The 15,473-nt window shown below is 38.7% G+C and overlaps 1 protein-coding gene across 1 annotated transcript in view; it reads left to right on the plus strand.

The window, feature by feature from the left end:
* PTPRO (protein tyrosine phosphatase receptor type O) overlaps window positions 1-15,473 on the plus strand; it is a 259,244-nt gene that overhangs the window by 135,480 nt on the left and 108,291 nt on the right. Inside the window, exon 2 of the mRNA XM_070370040.1 lies at window positions 11,866-12,139. Coding sequence (XP_070226141.1) covers window positions 11,866-12,139 — 274 coding nt within the window. The remainder of the gene's footprint in view (window positions 1-11,865; window positions 12,140-15,473) is intronic.

A 15,473-nucleotide genomic window follows, 5' to 3' on the forward strand; every position in this document is an offset into this window, starting at 1 on the left:
TTGAATTCTTTCCTCAAATTAAATTAATGTGTTTGCTTTAATCCACAAAAGTTAAGAGTTCCACAGAGCTTCTACCCCAAGTCTGTATCAAGAGTCAGGAAATAATTCCTGCATTAGTATATATAATAAAATGCCATTTTAGTCATTCATAGGCACACACATACATGGCAACTTGCTAAGGAAATATTATCCATATTTATTTAAATTAATGCTTAATGGATAAAAACTGACTTATCATTCTACTCTGGTTGGACAGAGCAAACAGAATGCTGAGAGTGCAAAGATAATCTATTTAATCAAGGACATGGCCAGTGCAACAAATTCAAGGGTTATAATCCAGTAGCCTATGGGCTGAGACTGAACTGCAAATGTATTCTTCTTCTTTTTTTTTTTGGTATGGCACTTTTTATTTGTAACATTTATTTACAATATAACCAATGTTCATGAACCCAGAAACTTACCACAACTCCAAAACAAAGCTAATACGAACATTCTCGTACATGTGTGCATTCATTTGTGCTGAGCATGTATCTAGAACTAGAATTCCTGGGTCATGTGCTATTTAAATATTCAACTTTAGTAGATATTGCCAGTTTTCCAAAATGCTTAAGCTAATTTCCACTACCACCAGCAGAGAATGAAAACACCTCTTGGCCTGAATCGTTGTCAACACTTGCTTGTCTTTTAAATTTTAACTATCCTATGGGTATGTAGTTTATCTTACTCTTTAACTCCTTAAAAGTTGTCTTATGCTTTTATTACTTTATACTAGTAAAAGATGTGCCCTTTAAAATGTCACTAGTAACTTCTTTTTTTATCTTTATTTTTTATTTTATTTTATTTTTTAACTTTACAATATTGTATTAACTTCTTGATGACCAAATCTAGAGGCTTTTCTTCAATCCTTGCCCTTCGTCTCTTAGCAATGTCTGACACCACTGACCACCACTTTCTTCTTGACACTGTATTCCTTCAACTCCCACAATATTGCTTTATCCTAGAAGATATACCTTTTTTTAATTGGAGAATAGTTGCTTTACAATGTTGTGTTAGTTTCTGCTGTACAACAACATCAATCAGCTATATGTATACATATATCCCCTCCCCCTTGAACATCCCTCCCTTCCCCTTCCCCCATTCCGCCCATCTAGGTCATCACAGAGTACTGAGCTGAGCTCCCTGTGCTATATAGCAGATTCCCACTAGCTATCTATTTCACATGTGGTGGTATATTTATGTCATTAAAAAGCACCATTACAACAAAATAAAGATATACTGGCCAAAGAAAACACATGTGTTTGCCCCTAGGCAAACATAAAATAAAGGGTATACTAGACTTTGGAATTGTGGATAAAGATGTACTTTCTATTTATGATAGATTAGGTTTGACATTATACATCTTTATCCACAATTCCAAAGTCCCATATAACCTTTATGTTATGTTTGCCTAGAGGCAACCAAATGTGTTTTCTTTGGCCAGTATATCTTTATCTTTGTTGTAATGGTGCTTTTTAATGATGCTTTATGACAATGCCTGTACCTTCCCATTTGCTAACTATTCCATCATTCAATCCTCTTATACTTGACTGCTTCACACATTTATATTACCTGGCTGACATTTGAGTTTAGGCCCCTTTACTAAGAGGCCAAAGAAATGAGGGCTCTGTCTTATGAAGTCACAAAGACAGAAATGGCTGTATCTGAGCATGTTAAAACATGAAAGGCAGAATTGGTATGAATGTGGACTCAGGCACCTGGTTAGAACTGATGTATTCCAACCGAAAAGATACATTTAAGTGTTAGTCGCTCAGTCGTGCCCAACTCTTTGCGATCCCATGAACTGCAGCCCACCAGGCTCCTCTGTCCATGGGATTTTCCAGGCAAGGATACTGGAGTAGGTTGCCATTTCCTTCTCCAGTGGATCTTCCCAACCCAGGGATTGAATCCGGGTCTCCTGCACTGCAGGCAGATTCTTTTAGGACCCACATAAAGAAGTCTGGCAGTACAGAGCAGATTGTAAACATATTCACCCAGAAAGCCATTATCAAGGACCTGCTGTTTGATGAGTGAATTAAGTCAGACAGAGAAGGAGAAATATTATATGACATCCTTTATATGTGAAATCTAAAAAGAAATGATACAAATGAACTTACAAAACAGAAAGAGATTCACAGACTTAGAGAATGAGCTTATGGTTGCCAGGGGGAAGGGATAGTTAGGGAGTTTGGGATCGACATGTACACACTGCTGATTTAAAATGGATAGCCAACAAGGAACTAGTACAGGGAACTCTGCTCAGTGTTAAGTGGCAGCCTGGATAGGAGGGGAGTATCAGGAGAATGGATACATGTGTATGTGTGGCTGAGTTGCTCTGCTGTGCACCTGAAACTATCGTAACATTGTTAATTGGCTACAACACAATACAAAATAAAAAGCTTAAAGAAAAGAACCTGCTGTATGAGCTTTCTACTAGCACATAATAAAAACTGTATAAATTAATGTTCTTTATTACAATAGGGTCATCATTGCTGCCATTGGCATTGCTATGATTATTGGTCAGACACAATTCTAGGAAGGACAGAGTCACATAAGGCCTGTCTTTCTCTTTACTCACAAATTGAATATATCCCCAATGTCTTGCACAATTCCTGATATATACTGGTTGCTCAAAACATTTCTGAAGAATAATCAGAATAAATAATGGAAGATTAGGGAGAGGCCATCCTTAGCCTTTGAGACCAACATCCAAATTCTCCTCTGACAATTTCTGAAAGACATTTGTCAGTCATTCTAGGAAGTTGTCAGGGCAACTCTAGGACTGTGATCTTCCTGAAGGAAATGAAAGGAAAGACTGTGTGTGCTCAGTCATGTCTGACTCTCTGTGAATCTATGGACTTTAGCCCGCCAGGCTCCTCTGCCAATGGGGTTTCCCAAACCAGCATACTGGAGTGGATCACCGTTTCTTCCTCCAGGGGATCTTCCCAACCCAGGGATTGAACCCGCGTCCTCTGTGTCTCCTGGATTACAGGTGGATTCTTTACCACTGCACCAAGACTATCTTGTTGGAAAAGCTTTCCCAGGAACCAGACAGGAGTCTAAGTGGATGCATTACATAATGTCTGCAGAGAATTATGGTCGTAAGGGCTATATAAGCACCAGACACCATTAAGATTACTATTTAGAGAAATGTCTATTTAGTTCTTTGGCCCATTTTATGACTGGGTCATTTATTTTTCTGGAGTTGAGCTGTAGGAGTTGCTTGTATATTTTTGAGATTAGTTGTTTGTCAGTTGCTTCATTTGCTATTATTTTCTCCCATTCTGAAGGCTGTCTTTTCACCTTGCTAATAGTTTCCTTTGATATGCAGAAGCTTTTAAGGTTAATTAGGTCCCATTTGTTTATTTTTGCTTTTATTTCCAATATTCTGGGAGGTGGGTCATAGAGGATCCTGCTGTGATGTATGTCAGAGAGTGTTTTGCCTATGTTCTCCTCTAGGAGTTTTATAGTTTCTGGTCTTACATTTAGATCTTTAATCCATTTTGAGTTTATTTTTGTGTATGGTGTTAGAAAGTGTTCTAGTTCCATTCTTTTACAAGTGGTTGACCAGATTTCCCAGCACCACTTGTTAAAGAGATTGTCTTTAATCCATTGTATATTCTTGCCTCCTTTGCCAAAGATAAGGTGTCCATATGTGCGTGGATTTCTCTCTGGGCTTTCTATTTTCTTCCATTGGTCTATATTTCTGTCTTTGTGCCAGTACCATACTGTCTTGATGACTGTGGGTGTGGAGAAAAGGGAACCCTCTTACACTGTTGGTGGGAATGCAAACTAGTACAGCCACTATGGAGAACAGTGTGGAGATTCCTTAAAAAACTGGAAATAGAACTGCTTTATGATCCAGCAATCCCACTGCTGGGCATACACACTGAGGAAACCAGAAGGGAAAGAGACACGTGTACCCCAATGTTCATCGCAGCACTGTTTATAATAGCCAGGACATGGAAGCAACCTAGATGCCCATCAGCAGATGAATGGATAAGAAAGCTATGGTACATATACACAATGGAGTATTACTCAGCCATTAAAAAGAAAACATTTGAATCAGTTCTAATGAGGTGGATGAAACTGGAGCCTATTATACAGAGTGAAGTAAGCCAGAAGGAAAAACACCAATACAGTATAATAACACATATATATGGAATTTAGAAAGATGGTAACAATAACCCTGTGTACGAGACAGCAAAAGAGACACTGATGTATAGAACAGTCTTATGGACTCTATGGGAGAGGGAGAGGGTGGGAAGATTTGGGAGAATGGCATTGAAACATGTAAAATATCGTGTATGAAACGAGATGCCAGTCCAGGTTCGATGCACGATACTGGATGCTTGGGGCTAGTGCACTGGGACGACCCAGAGGGATGGTATGGGGAGGGAGGAGGGAGGAGGGTCCAGGATGGGGAACACATGTATACCTGTGGCGGATTCATTTTGATATTTGGCAAAACTAATACAATTATGTAAAGTTTAAAAATAAAATAAAATTTAAAAAAAAGATTACTATTTAAAAAAATTGAGCATTCCATCATTCCCTATATGGTAACCTTAGCACAGCAGAATTGTTTAAGTGTTCCCTCTAAAATCCCCTCTGATAAGACTAATCATTGACTGGATTGCCAGCTGGTGCACTGGTAATTTTCTAGAAGTATATCACACAGACGGATCAACATGGGCAGATCTGGCGCACTTGCTTGGAGACCACTCAGGTCTTACGCGAACTGTTACAACAGTCTCCTTACTTTCTCCTGGCCTTAGATGAGCCCAGTCAGACAACTCTTAACTATACTTGTCCATCCTCCTAACTATATCGGCCTTTCTAAATTGTGATCTGTCTAATCATGTCACTTTTCTACATTAAAACTGTTCACGATTTCTTTTGGGCTAAAATACATCCTGATTCCTTAACAAGGCACAAATTGTGCTAGGGCTCTCCAGCTTCTCTTCTGAGCATCCTACCACTATCTAACTACTCCACAGCACTGTGGAGCCTCTTCCCACTTCTCTAGGAACTAGTGTATAGAAAAGTCTAGGTGACTTTTCTGACCGTTGTACCCCTGGGAAACTCCTAAGTAGCTTTCAAGCATTGCTTTCACCCTGAAACCTTCCCTGATGTCTATCCAGAGAAACAGAATGGATCGCTGTCTTCTTTACACATCTATAATACTGGACAATATTCTTCTTTCAAGATCTTTGGCTGCAAATTTTGGAAGTCCAGCTTTAAACAACATAAGCTTTAAGGTGGAATTTATTCACTCATGTCACCAAACTGCATGGTGGGTGGGCCTTATGATGACAGAGACTGGGGCCTTTGAACAAATCAGAAATTCTCCCTCAAACAATGATCTTCAAGGGGCAGAAATTACAGACACTGACTTCCCCAGGTCTGCATCCACACACACAAGAGACCAGAAGAGAAGGGCTCCTTCTCACTAATTCCAGTTAAAACTTTTCAGAGGAAGCATTTCGGTTGTCTGGCTTGGTCCACGTACGTGTCCCTGTAACTGTCTTCGTGGGGAGGGGATAGGTACTATGATTCACCCAAACTGAGTCCTGGGGTGCTTTCACCTGGGAGTTGGGCACCATAATCAGCAACCCCATCAGCATCCTTACGGGCTTTATAATGGAGAAGAAACAGTGATCCAGAGAAGAGGGCACAATCTAAGTAGGGATTTCAGATAGGCAGGAAAAACAGGTATCAACCAGTTTCTCAAAGTTTTAAACTAATGATTTTCAGCTGGGTTATAACTATACACCTCTCCCTGGAGTCTGAGCTTCTGGAGTTTAAGTATCCTGTCTTACACACTTCTCTTTCACTAACACCGAGCACGCTAGCACTATGCCTGATGTCATGTTGTCAGTTAGCTAATGTTTGTCGTTGAATTAATAAATGCTATTTCTCCAAGGATCTGTGATTAAAACATCCAGTGAACATAACTACTGAATTTGGCTGGGTTTTGAAGTTCGTTAAGTGACTATTTACAGAACCTCTATAGTTTAAAGGTCATTGAATGGTTCAAAACATAACTAAAACAAAACCTGTTTTTACACACTCCAAAATTTATACATACACATAAACTTAGAAAACAACGTCAAATTTTATGAATCCAAGAGTAGGGATATCTGCATTATATGGTCTTAAAAATGCAAGCAGTCAGTAAGTTATCTATGATGTGGCATTTTGAATTTGATGTGGTGATGGAATGATATCTTGGGTTTTTTTTTTTTATCTCATGGTCTTTGTGTGAATGACTTTTATTTTCTTCATTAATTTGAAAGACATGCTAAAACAGAAAAAAATAGAACATCCACTGAATGAAACGTTTATACCATGCAAGACAATACCATCAGGAACATTCCAAAATATTCCCTTTTTTTTTTTTCTTGTTAACTTATTGGGAAAATTTTAGTCCATGATGTTAATTACAACTTTAAAATTTTTTGAAGCTTGGAATGGAATAATAATTATAAAATAGATATCTGTATTTTGCTTAGTCAGTCATGGGTAATTATTTTTACCATCTTTATGGAGGTATAATTGACAGATACAAATTGTACATATTAAAGTTTGATTTTTTAAAGTTTTATTTTATATAGGAGTATAGCTGATGAACACAATAATTTTTGAAATATAGCTAATATTAATTGATTTCACACTTTTAGCACTTTTGTAAAAGCCATCTAACCCTTACAAAAATCCTAAGAGTTATAGGAATTATCCCTATTTTATATATTAAGAAGCTATGGTTAAAAGATCCCTGGGATTTCCCAAGTTCACAAGGGTAATACTCTGCCCAAAAAGAATAGAAACTCAGACCCTCTGATTCCAAGTCCATTGCTGTTTTCTTAAGGAAATTATTTAATCTCTCTGAGTAAAATAGGAATAACACTGATTTCTTTTTTAATTGATTATTTACTTATTTATTTATTTTTGACTGCACTTGGGCTTTCTATAGTTGTGGCAAGTGGGAGCTACTCTTCCCTGCATTGCTTGGGGTTTTCATTGCGGTGGCTTCATTGGTTGTAGCTCACAAGCTCTAGAATGCAGGCTCAGTAGTTGTGGCACACAGGCTGAGTTGTCCCACAGCATGAGATCTTCCCAGGTCAGGGGTCAAACCCTTGTCCCTTGCATTGGCAAGTGGATTTTTAACCACTGGACTGCTAGGGAAGTCCCAATAACACTTACTTCTAAAGATGGTTGTAAGGAATAAAAGGAACATATACATAGGTATGTATCAGTTCAGTTCAGTTCAGTCACTCAGTCATGTCCGACTCTTTGTGACTCTGTGAACCGCAGCACACCAGGCCTCCCTGTCCATCACCAACTCCTGGAGACCACCCAAACACATGTCCATTGAGTTGGTGATGCCATCCGACCATCTCATCCTCTGTCATCCCCTTCTCCTCCTGCCCTCAATCCCTCCCAGCATCAGGGTCTTTTCCAATGAGTCAGCTCTTTGCATCAGGTGGCCAAAGTACTGGAGTTTCAGCTTCAACATCAGTCCTTCCAATGAACACCCAGGACTGATCTCCTTTAGGATGGACTGGTTGGATCTCCTTGCAGTCCAAGGGACTCTCAAGAGTCTTCTCCAACACCACAGTTCAAAACCATCAATTCTTTGGTGCTCAGCTTTCTTTATAGTCCAACTCTCATGTGTGTGTGTGTGTGTATATATATATATATATATATCAGTTCAGTTCAGTCACTCAGTCATGTCCAACTCTTTACAACCCCATAGACTGCAGCACACCAGGCTTCCCAGTCCATCAGGAACTCCCGGAGCTTGCTCAAACTCAAGTCCATCGAGTCACTAATGCCATCCAACCATCTCATCCTCTATCGACCCGTTCTCCTCCTGCCTTCAATCTTTCCCAGGATCAGGGTCTTTTCCAATGAGTCAATTCTTCACATCAGGTGGCCAAAGTATTGGAGCTTCAGCATCAGTCCTTCCAATGAATATTCAGGGTTGATTTCTTTAGAATTGACTGGTTTGATCTCCTTCCTGTCCAAGCGACTCTGAAGAGTCTTCTCCAGCACCACAGTTAAAAAGCATCAATTCTTCGGTGCTCAGCTTTCTTTATGGTCCACTCTTACATCCATACATGATTATTGGAAAAACCATATCTTTGACTAGATGGGCCTTTATTGGCAAAGTAATGTCTCAGCTTTTTATATATATATATATATATATATATATATATAATGCTTAGTGCAAAGCTTCGTCCAGATCAAGGGACAGAGAGACAGGTCAATGCACCACAGTTGCTACTTTTGTCAAGGATGCTAGAAGAGATTCTTGGACTTCTGATGAGTCCATACCTAAGGCCAGTTCACGTCCTTATCCCATATCCCAGGGGATTCATCCCCCATTTTTTCTCCTCTTTAGTGCTGCCCACTCTATTTCCAGTAGCTTCTTTCTCCCAAGACTGGCTATAGAACAGGTGGCAGGCTCCTGGGCTCCCCTTCCTTGCTGAAGCCAAGCCCCCAGGCTCCGTTTTGCTGCCTTAAGCCAGGTACCTCCAGTTTAGGAAAAGAGAAATACCAAGGGGCACCAGAATGTGTGGATCCCAGACCTTGTTCTGACATCGACTATCTGCCTGACATTTGCACCACTGTTCTCTCCAGTGTGAAATGAGGGTGTTGGACCAGAGAAATTCCTATATTAAACTTTGTTCTGCAAAGGACATTTCAGTGAAAATATTTTTACTGTAGAGTCAAGCAATAGCATTACCAGTCTCAGAAGGGAAAAAAAAGTTTTAAATATTTTTCTAGCCACCAAATAAATCAGCATTGGCCTTGCCTAAGTGCACCAGATCCATTTCGATTATTTCTAATGCTTCTTTCTGGCCCTGCTTCTCAGCAAGGATAGCATGCCTGCAGCATACATTCAGAATTTTTTCCTGAATATAGATTCCAGGAAAAGCTAGAGCAAAGAGGACAGAGAAGAAAGAAATAGCATAGATGACATTTCTTTTAGGCTCACTGCCTAGATCGCACTTGGCCTGCTGCCTTCTTCTCATTAGTTCCACTGACTGAATCTGATTAGCCCACCCTGATTTATTTTTGGCAACCTGGGAGCACATGGGCCAATGCTTATTTTCATGGCTGATACAATCATCCTCAAAGCTGTTGTTAGCATTTGGAAGATTAGTTCCTTTCCCTGGAAGCTGTTACTGTCTACAAAGCATCGTGACACATGAGACATATATTTCTTCAACACGCTACAAAATTGAGTTTATTTATTCTTCTTTTCGTTATCACAAACACTTCCAGTTTACTGGCTGTTAAAACATACAGCAAAGAATTCTTAGCAATTGCATATTCCATGTCTATAAACTTATTATTCTCTGAATTAGTGAATCGACTTCTGTAATCAATAATGTATAAAAACCAGGTTTCAGGTCTATTGGATATTCAGTGCTTGCATCAGCCTCATGTTCCACCTGACCACTGCCAATGGAGAATGGGTCATGTTTTAGATTTGATCCCAAAAGTACAGAACTCAGTTTTAAAAGTCTGCACATGTATCAGAGGATGAGAGACAAATGTGAACAAAGGGATCTGGGACTTTCCTGGTGGTCCAGTGGTTACGACTCCGTGCTTCCGTTGCAGGGGGCGTGGATTCAATCCTTCATTACAGAACTAAAATCCCACGTGCTACAGGCTGTGACAAATATTTTTTTAAAGCAAATCTGGGGGCTTCCCAGGTGGTGCCAGTGGTAAAGAACCTGCCTGCCAATACAGGAGACATAAGAGACCTGGATTTGACCCCTGGGTCGGGAAGATCCCCTGGAGGAGGACATGGCAACCCACTCCAGTATTCTTGCCTGGAGAATCCCATAGACTGTGGAGCCTGGTGGGCTACAGTCCATACCGTCACAAAGAGTCGGACATGACTGAAGTCATGCAACTGGTACTGCAGTTATTGTTTGGAGTCCATTTCACTAACATAAAATAAATGTATTAAAAAAATAAAGTAAATCTGTACTGACAATCCATTATTAAAGAAATTTTCCCAGGCCTATTCAGGTCACAAACCACTTAGCATATGTCATGTACTGGTCTTAGAGCTGAAAACACAGCTAGAAATAAGATGCAGTCTCTGCCCTGGAGGACTTGCAGACTAGTGAGGTAGGGATGATATGAACACTATTAAGTCTACTAAATGCTAACATAGAATTAAACTTCTCTTAATAGCCAGATAGTTTTATAAATGGTGCTAAGTCGTTTCCATCATGTCTGACTCTGTGTGACCCTATGGACTATAGCCCACCAGGCTCTTCTGTCCATGGGATTCTCCAGGCAACGATACTGGAGTGGGTTGCCATGCCCTTCTCCAATTCTTTATTAGTACCAGGACCTTTAAAAACTAGATTTCTTTAAAAAATTAAATAAGAAGAAAAAAAATCAGTATATTTTTACGTCTTCTTTTAAAGGATTGATATATCACATGCTTGATTTGTCTTGACACTATGCAAGTTACCAAAATCAATAAGCAGATTAATTCTAAGAGGAGAAGGCTCCCATATAATTAATATAATCAGCAATTCTTTCATTCATTTTACAAATGCTTATCAGCTACATACTGTGTGTCAGTCTCAATGTTAGGAAAATAAGTCAAGAGGAGAAGACAAAGACGTGTGGAATGATCAAACTTGATACTTGTGTAGATCAGTGGTTAAGAGTCTGAACTATATGTGTGACCTGGATCAAGTGACTTACTCTTTCTGGCTCTCAGTTTTCTCAGCTACAAGCCGAGATTAAAAATAATAATACCTGTCTCCTGACATCCCTATGAATCTTAAATGTGATGATTATGTTTACCAAGCCTGCCTACCTTGGTACCTGGATGCTTGTAAGTCCTTGACAAGTTTCAGCAATTTTTCTGTCCCACTTTCATGGAAGAAAAACCTGAGGCTCAGAGCAATGAAATAATTTGTCCTGGACATCACACACACCCAGAAGGAAAAGTGAAACAGAACAGCAAATGTTACAAAGTACACGAATTTTGTCAAGATCAGAGAACAGAAGTCCCAGTCTGCCTATGGAGTGTGGGAAAGAATCAGGAAGGAATATTTAAACCAACTACACGAATGATTTTTCAAATACTGTTCATAAACAGTTACCTGGGGACTTGGAGCAAAGTTTTCAGTGCACTGACTGCTGACTTTTCCATCAATGCCCACGGCTTTTCAGTCCAGTCCCTTCTTCAAAGAGCATCATGGTTTCTTTTAATGAGGACTGGCTAAAATTTAAAGAGAAGGATAATAAGGTTTCTCAGCCCTGATTTTTTTTTTTTTTTTAGTTGTCAGAACTGGCAGGTGAGATGTCAAGGAGAAAATAACTGCGTTGAAACATTTTTCTAGAATTTTCCTAGGACTACAGCAGGACTACTCCCTCCCAAGTAAAACAATGCTTCTTCAAACCATATAGCTTTTTCAACAAAGATGAAACCAAGGACTTCTCTGAAAGTTGAGTGCCAAGATGATTTTCATTCATTTATTTTTACACAGTTCCATGATGTTTTTATTTTGTGTTTACTACATGGCACAATCCGTGAATTGGAAGTAGCTTTTCAATCCGGAAGAATACTAAAAGTAAAAAGGCCTGAGAAGATCAATAGCCACAATATGGCTAATATTCCTCTTTTTGATTTTCCGCATATACTAAAAAAAACCTGTGTAACCTTATTTCAGGAAGCAATACTTGTTACAACATTAATTTTGGGGGAAATTATCTCAGTATAATTTTAATGAAAATAATCTGAAACTTGACCTCCATTTTCTTTTTCTCTGTTTTCTTAAACAGGATGCTACCACATTCCACGTAACTGTCCGAGATGATAATAGCATCGCTGTCTCTTTAGAAGCTTCAGACATCATGAGTCCATCATCTGTGTATGTTGTGAAGATAACTGGTGAATCAAAAAATTACTTCTTTGAATTTGAGGAATTCAACAGTACTTTGCCTCCTCCCATTATCTTTAAGGCCAATTATCATGGCCTATATTACATAATCACTCTGGTGGTGGTAAATGGAAATGTGGTTACCAAGCCGTCTAGATCAATCACTGTGTTAACAAGTAAGCATCATATGTAATATGATCCTCTGTGTTTCTTTATTGGGTGTATTCTCTTGTAGTTCTCAGTCAGTCCAGAACGGCAAGATCAACTGCCTTCAAATCAATTGACAAGGTTCAAAGTTCTGCTTCACTTGGAATATAGTTTCTCACAGAAGTTGATCACATTATATTGTAACCTTCTGTTAAAAAAAAAAAAGTGTTTTAAACAAAAAAGTCAACCTCAATAGTGTATTTTGAGATTGAATGGCCATTTTAGATTCATGATTGAACCATGTAATTTGCTATTATATAACTTAATAGTATGATCATAATTAAGTTTTTTTTCCACTAGAACATATAGTCTCATGTTAAGCAACTTGCTTTTTGAAGTAAAGAATTTACACTCATATTTAGCTGGCTCAAATTCCAATTACACATTTTTAGCTGAGAGAGAATAAAAGACATCACTTATCAGTTGCTTTTCCCCACCTCAGCCTGAAAATAGCCTATGTTTCCAATGCCCAAGAAAAAACCTGAGGAAAAAAAATGTCATTGACATTTTAATCCTTAGTGACTCCTGCCTTAAGAGGTCATGCTGATATTAGAAGTTTTTTAGGAGTGGTTTTATCTATATATGATTTTTACTTTACTCTCTGACTTTAAAACCTACTCTCAAAATAAAATTCAATTCTACTGTATAAGGTGAGGTTGTTGTTGTTTAGTCGCTAAGTCGTGTTGTGGACTGTAGCATGCCAGGCTCCTCTGTCCATGGGATTTGCCAGGTAAGAATACTGGAGTGGCTTGCCATTTCCTCCTCTAGGGGATCTTCCTGACCCAGGGATGGAGCCTGAGTCTCCTGCATTGACAGGTGGATTCTTTGCTGCAGAGCCACCAGAGAAGCCCCATAAGCTGAGGTATAGACGAAAACTGTTATCTATCAGTTCAGTGGCTCAGTCGTGTCTGACTGTTTATGGCCCCATAGACTGCAGCACGCCAGGCCTCTCTGTCCATCACCAACTGTTATCTATTAGATGGTAGAGTTTATCACTTAAGCAATGTAATGTCTCAGCAAAGTTCTTTTTGTTCATTGTTCCTCAGTGCAAATTTTCCAGCGACTGTAACCTTTTAATTGCCATCTGAAAGTGATCTTTCTGGCCACAGTTAAGGAAAAGGACATAGTGATATTTACATTGGGGTAAAAAGAAAGAGAAACACCAAGAAGCAAGAATGCAGAATCAAGCTAAAGGACCTATTTTTAACATGTCTGTCAAAAATTATTTAAAGTTTCCCTTGGCAGAATACCAGGAACAGTACTGAGTTCTAAAAATTAGGAATGGCACAGACTCAAGACCTTCATGGTTTAAAGATATAATGAACAAATCTATAAGCTCACTGAATCAAAGAATGGACTTGCCTGGTGAAATACTATCTTAAGCTTCGGAAATAGTGAATTAGGAGCTAATAGAGCCAGGCAGCAGATCTAGGTACGTAATGCCTGTAACCTCTGCTTTATTCATCTTCATAATGTCAAAGGAACATCTAGCATAACCCTTATGCTTAATTGGTGATCAATAAATATTAATTCAATTTAGTTAAGCAAGTAACAGGAAAAAGAGCCAGGGGAAAAAAGGGCTAAGACACAGAGAAAAATAAAGCTGTAGTGACTTTTGCTGACCCAACACTCATTAACATGAGCTCAGCTACTCTGGATTAGACAAAGCTGGAGAAGTCAGCTTTTAGTTAACGGTTCACAAAGAAATTTAAGTAAGTAAATAGTGAAAGATTTCTGAAATATCTTGTTGATATTTTAGCACATGAAGTAAGTTCTATTCAAAGAATCTTCTATTTTCTTTTGTGATTTTATTCTTTGATATGCAGGCTGGAAGGTGTGTTGTTGATAATCCAAAAACTGGGCAATTTTGCAGAGACCTTTTTGTTGATCTAAGTAAATGAGAGACCGTTGTTGCTGTTCAGTCACTGTCACTTTTGACTCTTTGAGACCCCATGAACTACAGCATTCCAGCTTCCCTGTTCTTCACTATCTCCTGGAGTTTGCTCAAACTTATGTCCACTGAGTCACTGATGCCATCCAACTATCTCATCCTCTGTTTCCCCTTTTCCTACTGCCCTCAGCATCAGGGTCTTTTCCCAGAATTGAGGTCTTTTTCATTGAGTCAGTTTTTTGTATCAAGTGGCCAAAATTGGAACTTTAGCTTCAGCGTCAGTCCTTCCAATGAATATTCAGGGTTGATTTCCTTTAGGACTGACTGGTTTGACTGCCTTGCTGTCCAAGGGATTCTCAAGCATCTTCTCCAGCACCACAGTTAGAAAGCATCAGTTCTTCAGTGCTTAGCCTTCTTTATAGTCCAACTCTCATATCCTTTTATGACTATTGGAAAAACCATAGCTTTGACTATATGGACTTTTGTCAGCAAAATGATGTCTCTGCTTTTTGTCTAGGTTTGTATAACTTTTCCTCCAAGGAGCAAGCGTCTTTTGATTTTGTGGCTGTAGTCACTGTCTGCAGTGATTTTGGAGCCCAAGAAAATAAAATCTGTCACTGTTTCCACTTTTTCCCCATCTATTTGCCATGAAGTGATGGGACCAGATGCCATGATCTTAGTTTTTTGAATGTCAAGTTTTAAGCCAGCTTTTTTACTCTCCTCTTTCACCCTCATCAAGAGGCTGTTTAGTTCCTCTTCACTTATGCAAATTCCATCAAATGGCCTATCTTGTTATGCATTCTGTGAGCACTGGTTGAGTGATGTTTTAATAAATGTCAATTTAGGTCACATTGGTTGTTCAAGTCTTCTATCCTTAATGATTTGCTTTCAACTTGTTCTAACAGTGATTGACAGAGAGTGTGGATCTGTTTATTTCACCTTTCACTTCTTTTAATTTATGCTTTATCTATTTTCAAGCCCTATTGTTATGTTGTTAGGTGCAAATAATTTTAGGATTACTATGTCTTCTTGTTGGAGAAGGAAATGGCAACCCACTCTAGTACTCTTGCCTGGAAAATGGGTTGAGCTTCTTATCTGTATGCAATGTCCCCCTTTATCCCTCATCAAATGACTTGTGTTGAAGACTATTTTGTCTGATATTAATATAGACATTTTAGTTTTCTTTAAGTATTTTCATAGTTTACTTGTTTCATCTTTATACTTTAACCTACTTACATCTTTATAGGTAAATGGGTTTCTTGTAAACAGCATACAGTTGGTTCTGCTTTTTCCCCCAATCTGAAAATCTCTGTCTTTTAATTGGAGTGTTTAGACTAGCACTAGCCAATAATCACATATGTAATATTAAATTTTCTGAGAGACACATATTTTCTGAAAAGGTGAAATAAATT

This window comes from Bos mutus, chromosome 5, assembly GCF_027580195.1.
Source record: "Bos mutus isolate GX-2022 chromosome 5, NWIPB_WYAK_1.1, whole genome shotgun sequence".
Taxonomy (NCBI): Eukaryota; Metazoa; Chordata; class Mammalia; order Artiodactyla; family Bovidae; genus Bos; species Bos mutus.